This window comes from Pygoscelis adeliae, unplaced genomic scaffold (assembly GCF_000699105.1).
Source record: "Pygoscelis adeliae isolate BGI_AS28 unplaced genomic scaffold, ASM69910v1 Scaffold227, whole genome shotgun sequence".
Taxonomy (NCBI): domain Eukaryota; kingdom Metazoa; phylum Chordata; class Aves; order Sphenisciformes; family Spheniscidae; genus Pygoscelis; species Pygoscelis adeliae.
The window spans coordinates 2,977,790-2,984,448 of NW_008825100.1; the positions used below are offsets into that span (position 1 = coordinate 2,977,790).

Genomic DNA, 6,659 nt, shown 5'->3' on the forward strand with positions numbered 1-6,659 from the left:
TCTAATCCCCTTTCTTCCTATACTTTGAGTAGTGGAGGCTCCGTCCAGTACTTTGTAGTGCTTGTACCAAGGGAGGACACGTGGCAAGGACATCATTACCAGCAAGGTTTATTTGCTTTTTTTACTCTTGTGAAACAGATAATAAGTGAAGACCAATTTCGGCAGCTGGAGAAGATCAAGACCATCGGCAGTACGTATATGGCTGCATCAGGCCTCAACGATTCCACTTACGACAAGGAAGGGAAGACGCATATCAAAGCTCTGGCTGATTTTGCCATGAGGTTAATGGACCAAATGAAATACATTAATGAACATTCATTCAACAACTTCCAGATGAAGATAGGTAATGTCACTGTGTTTACAGGATTAAGTATAGGTAGTGGTCATTCTGAGCTGGGGATTTTATGAAGAGTAAAAACCATAGATGTTAGCTTAGCTGTACAGTGATGTTAATAGTCTTGTGCCTGGTGACCACTTTGGCCTCTCTGAAACATCAGAGCAGTTTTGTTAGGGTAGCAGCATTATTACTGAAGCTCCCTGGAGAATTAGGAGCAGTTGGGCAACCGACCTTGGCGCAGAGAAGCTCTTACCACAGCATGGTCTCACATGGTGGTTGAGCTTGGGCTCATTTTGCCTGTGATGTGCTCCCTGCCCACACCCCCTGTGGTCCCCAGCTCTGCCATTCTTGGACATTAAATTGGCTTTCAAGTCAGGGAATAAAAAGAGACAGAAAAGGAGAAGGAGAAGAAAAGTGAGGATGTCAAGTGTGGTATTTGTTCTGGAAGGCTGCCGGGCTGCTGCCTCGCAGGCGCTCAGCACTGCAGCAGCTGTGTGCTGACTTCCAAGTGAGCAGTTTGCTTGGCAGCCGGGTGGCAAATAAACCTTATCCTGTTATCTGGTACTGGAAAGTAGCTCTGGATTGAGCAGACCCAGCCCCTGCTGCCAGTCAGACCGGCTTAATGGATCAAAGAAGCCAACTTTTCATTAAAAGTTTCTTTCCCCAGTTTGGCCGTAGCTTTACATGTCAGGGTAAAGCACAGCTAGAACCAATGAACCTCAGGATGTTTTTTATTGTCTGAAAAATAACTTGCCTCAGGTTTCATGTGGTTCACACATGATGGATCTGAGCATTGTGGGATTTCTGCTCTCCTTCCAGGCCTCAATATTGGTCCCGTCGTAGCTGGGGTGATAGGAGCACGCAAACCCCAGTATGACATATGGGGCAACACGGTGAATGTAGCCAGCCGAATGGACAGTACAGGGGTGCCTGACAGGATTCAGGTAAGGAATTCACTGGAAAATGTACGTTGCCAGCCCTGTGTCACTTACGGGTTTTGAAACTTAATTAGAATTGGAATTCTGGTTTCATTTTATTCCTTTATGCCATACATTTACTTAGTACTGAAAGAAAAGCCAACTGGGGAATGCTAGTAGTACCATCAAATTTTGTCTTTTGATCTTGAACAGCTTTGCAACCTTCGGTCAAAAACTTGCAGTTTAGTTCTGGGTGGAAGCGTTGAGCTGAGTTTCCTCCCCCGAGTGCCTCACTGGCACTATGAGCACAGCCCTGCTGTGATGCTTACTCACTCATGCTGCTGGCTTTGCTGTTCGGCTACGTGCAACTGTAGGTTGTTTTATTTTCCAAGGGCTTGATTCAGATATGTATTTCTGTAATTCACTTCCCTGTTCACAATGCCCTATGTGTTGTGAGGCTAGCAAGGACCCAGGCATCAGCGGGATGGGGATATATAACTAGAGAAAGAGGACGGTGTGAGGGGTTAATGGAAACTGTCTTGTAATCAAACATCTCCTTGGCCTTCAGACAGTGACCTTTCCAGTGATTCAATTCCACTGTCCTGCTTTCGCTGAGCCAATGTCCACAGTAACAGATTGTCATTCCTTGGGAAAGTACTGAAGGGATATAAAAATAGAGTAACCGAGTAAAACCCAAGAGGGGAGGCCATGCTGTTTCTTTCCAATTAAGCTGTCAGTTAACTGGATCAATATTTATCCAACACCCTTTAAACTTTCCTACGAGATGGTCCGTGAACAATTTTCATTCTAGTTAAGCAAATCAGCGCAGCAATGTTACAGTAATAGGAAGCCAGAAACGGAAATATTTAACGCCATCTGAAAAAGGGTGAGAAAATACATTGTCATAAATAAATATCTCAGGAAATCTGGTCTTTAAACTTCTGTAATTCTGCAGCACAAGTGATTATTTTTGAATGGCATCTGCAGAGAGAATTTGGATGCTGGCTAGATTATTCCATTCGTTCGGTGTTTCTCATTGCCCGCTACCTTCTCCTTCATAAAAAACAAACCCCTGAATGACTCCTTCTAAATTGTACATCCACTGTGTAATTTCTAAAGTCATTTTTGAGGACTTTTAAAATATGTTTAACCTGTTTTCCTACTACCACTCCAGTGATATAATGAATGCATCTGAGTAGCCTGAACTGCCAGGTGCGTTTTTAAAAATGTGACTCATTTGTTTCTTTTTATCCTGTGAGCTCCTTGAAAAATGTGGTTTTCTCCCAGCTGCGTACCGTGTGTGACTTCTGTAGTTTCTCAGTTTCTAAAGGTTGTGTTTGTTCTGCAACTTGTGCCAACATTTTAGTTAGTGATCAATATGCAAAAGTCGACCGACTTAGAAACAAAATAGTCGATCCTACTTTAATTTTGTCCGTGGATTACTTCAAAAGCAAATGAAAAGACTGTGTGAAAGGCATGACAAGCATCTGCTTACTCTTGTTTGTTCTGCAGGTAACCACAGACATGTACCAGGTTTTAGCAGCCAACAACTATCAGCTGGAATATCGAGGGGTCATTAAGGTCAAAGGCAAAGGAGAAATGACCACCTACTTTCTCAATGAAGGGCCTCCAATTAGTTAGCACCGATTGCAGCGTCACTCAAAGATGGAATTTGCATTACACAAGATTGTGAATCGGAGAAGAATCACTTTTTGGCAGCGAAGCTGAAAACACAGCGCAGTTGACATTTCGCACCGTGACTCTAGAGCTGGTATCAGCAAGCCCTTTGGGCACCCATCACGAAAGGCAATCGGAAGAAACCACCTTGGAGTTGTTCCTGGCTGAGTGCTAAGTTGACCAAAGATGTGTACTCCAGCGTTCACAGATAAGACATGAATTTGGAATTTTTAAAAGAGGCTGCTACCACAGGATGATATAAGAAGCTATTTAAGTATTTATTAACGCAACACAACATTTACTTGGTTGAAGGAATGTATGATTCACTACAAAGCATTATTTTGGAATGGATTTGCACTCCCATAACGTTTCCATCCCATACTGCGAGCTGTTTGAAGTGTACCACTGTGCTTTTATTAGCTGTTTTGAATGGGCTTTCAAAATTGACACCCACTGTTGCAGCACACAAAAAGGCCTTTCAGGAGGGCATCGGTAATGTTTTAGTGTGAAAAGACATTGTAGCCCTGGCCCCCTCTTTTCCCCTCCTCTACATGGCTAAATGACTGCTCTTCTGAGTGGGGCTGGCACGTCTGATGAAGGGGAAGATCGAGATAGAGACAGATGGCTCTACCACCGTATTTATTAAAAAGTCTTCTGTGCTCTTCTTTGGTATATATCCGTTTACATAGGAAAGACTAGATGTAAACAAGAGAGACTTTGTGGGGGGAACTCCCCTGAAATTTGTTGTGGTTTTTTTGTATTTTTTATTTTGTAATATTGAAAACATGGAGATCTAACAGATATACCAAATTCTATATTTTGTAAATTATATATAAATTAGAAGGCAGGCTGTCCACACCAAGGTGTGGTGGGAGGTGTATATAACCTGTAGACTTTTGTGTAATTTTTTTGTGCATAATACTCTGAACACAGACTTGGCAGTTTTCAGATTATCACTATACAATCAACCAACAACAAACCGGTGAGTTTCCAGGCTGAATCAGATGCATTTTAAAATGAAAATCCAGAAAAATCTACAACCCCAAAGAAGAGGAAAAACCAAAACGCGGTAGTCACGCTGTTGTTCCATGCAGCATTCACGCGGAGGGTGGCGTCTTAACAAATGGAAACGGGACCTTGAGTTTTAGCTACTGAGACGGTAGCAGTCAAACATGTCAAAAAGAGCTCCAAGCAAATCTTCTAACTAACTAACTCTAACAGGAGCTCTTATAAGAAGAGAAAAAAAAAATAAGCTCATTTGAACTTTTCTTTTAAAAAAGTCATTTTTCATAGATGGTCTTAATAGAATCCTGCTGATACGAAAGTTGTCTGATATTGTAACTGCCATTTGACATTACCAGGAACTATGTACTGCAGCATCGAGTTGACTTTCCTGTAGTAGGCACTTATTTAAACTGAGTCACAGATTTTCCATTTTCAGGAATTAGGTGATCTTCAAAAAAGGTTATGATGGCAAATGTGTATATGAGGTGGTCAACCTTAAAATACAGTGCCATTGATACTGTGTTGGACATCTTTATCACTAGTGGGGGGTTTATGAATAGTTCACTGTTATCATTTATGTACCTTTTTTAACTATTAAAGAAAAATCCCTTGGTATTTTATTAAAAAAAAGAAAAGAATTTTAAAAAAAAGCTATATTTTTTATATTCTGTGAGGAGAGAGTTTTGATATTGAATTTGGCTAGCACTAAAAATGACTCCAATCTTTTGACATTTAATAAAGTTCTTTTCCACTCTTCTCAGGGCAGAATTATTGTAGTACTAACAGCTTAATGATTGCACTATGGTGGTGGTGATTTATTTTTTCCTACTCGACAGTGAGAATAAGCGAAAATCCATGGGCCTGTCTTAATTAATTTGCTATATTGCTAAGCATAACCTGAGCATTAAGCCATTTAAACATGAGCTTAAATGGCATCGCCCCTTTCCTTCTCCCTTCCACTAGAAAACATCTCTGAAAAGTATAGTATATTGACTTCTGTAAAACTGCCAAGTCTGCCCTTGTACTATACTTTTGCTCCTTTACATCTTTCCTGGTTTGCAAAAATACTTAAGTTGCATCACGCTGTTACGCCTTTCTCCCCCCCTCCACCTTCCATCCCTTTTCCCCCTCACCCAGTTTCATTACCTTCATGCCATGCACTCGGTTTTAGGTTTGCTTTCTGCCTTACAAAAGTCTGCAGTCGTCTTAACTTTTGATTCATCTTACGAAGTTGTGTTGTCAATGAAATTTCAAGTCCCCAGTATCTCTAGCTGTGATTGTTGACAGTGTGTCATGATCATTTCAAGGGGTATTCACACACTCTTTACTCTGGATCTTGCAAAAATGGATACAGTTATGATTTCCCATGGAAATTGAAATCTATTTAAGTAATTTAACTATATTAAACACTGTTTCACTGGTAAAGTGTCTCTGTTTTATTTTAGCTGCATCTGGCTAGTGAAGAGATGAGACGTAAGTTGTGTAGGAGATGATACTGAGTCTGCAAATAGAAACATCCAGTTCTTGACTAGCATTGACGGATGGCCCTTTGGACCACACCGGTACTACGCCTTACCCGTTGCAGAGCCGCAAGGGCTTGGCTGCCCGGTGAACATCCCCTGGGTCCCTCTTGTGCGCCCACTTGCCTTGAAACGTTAGTCTCAGGATAGCTGACGAGGCCTCATGGCACTGTGGTTAAATATATTGGTATAACTGAATAGCTTACATTTTTTTTATGTGTGCGTGTGTCCTGTTTTTAAAAAATTCTGTGTGTTTTAAAAAGTACATCACCTTCGCCAGAGAATTCCCCAGGTACCTCGGTACTTGTCCTCTCAAGGACACCTGGAGGGAGGCGGCAGTGCTTGCCAATGCGACATTTTCAGTCTTTACAGGTAAAAGTAAATGCTACACCTAACTATACCCGTTAACAGCAGCCTGAAGTACAACTGAGAAACAAAAAGCTGCAGCTTTCAACTGACTTTTTTAGGTGAGGAGGCAACTAAGAACCGAATGACTTGCAGTCTGTTATTTGTTAGGAGGGATTTTATAAGGGTACTGAGAACATAGCTGCATTAACGAAAAGCCATGAAGTACTTAAAGTACCAGTCTTTAAGAAAGATGGTGAAGACCTATATTTAATACTTTATATGTTCTCCTACATAACCACACAAGCAGCAATTTAGGACATTATCTGATGTAAGCAATTTTTGAAACTATCTGGAGAAGGGTATTCCCCAGGGGAGGGAAGCCAGTAGCCTCTCATTTAGATTGCTGTACACACTGACTGGCCGCACTACTTTCTCTAAATGCATCTTTTTCCTATCCAGAAAGCATTTTGATGAATTTTGAGGTGTTTAGCCACTTCTCCCCAGCACAAAGCTGGCTACATCAAGTATCTGCCTGCACGTAATAAAATGATATGTTTGGGACGCACCAAATTTCTTACGTGTGTGTCCTGCACTGCCAATACCCCTGGCCTTGCTGTCCGTGCCTTACACAACACACATGGACACCAACATCTGGCCAAAAACTATGCCCAGAGGCAAACATCTGCATTCCATTAACCTTCCCGACTGCCCCTCAGGGCACGATCACTGCCAGTTTGAAGTTTGGGGGCTGGCGGGGAGAGATAGCTTGGGACGCAGCCTGAAAAAGGGCAGTTCAGCTGTTTTAAGCTGAAAAACTCAATTTCCATTCTCTCGACCCTCTTTGTCCCAGGCTTT

The 6,659-nt window shown here is 41.7% G+C and overlaps 1 protein-coding gene across 1 annotated transcript in view; it reads left to right on the top strand.

Moving 5' to 3' along the window:
* Positions 1-2,895, top strand: part of ADCY5 (adenylate cyclase 5) — a 230,146-nt gene extending 227,251 nt beyond the window's left edge. Inside the window, 3 exon segments of the mRNA XM_009327174.1 lie at positions 139-343; positions 1,157-1,281; positions 2,767-2,895. Of these exon segments, the coding sequence (XP_009325449.1) occupies positions 139-343; positions 1,157-1,281; positions 2,767-2,895 (459 nt within the window).
* Positions 2,896-6,659: the final 3,764 nt, after the last annotated feature.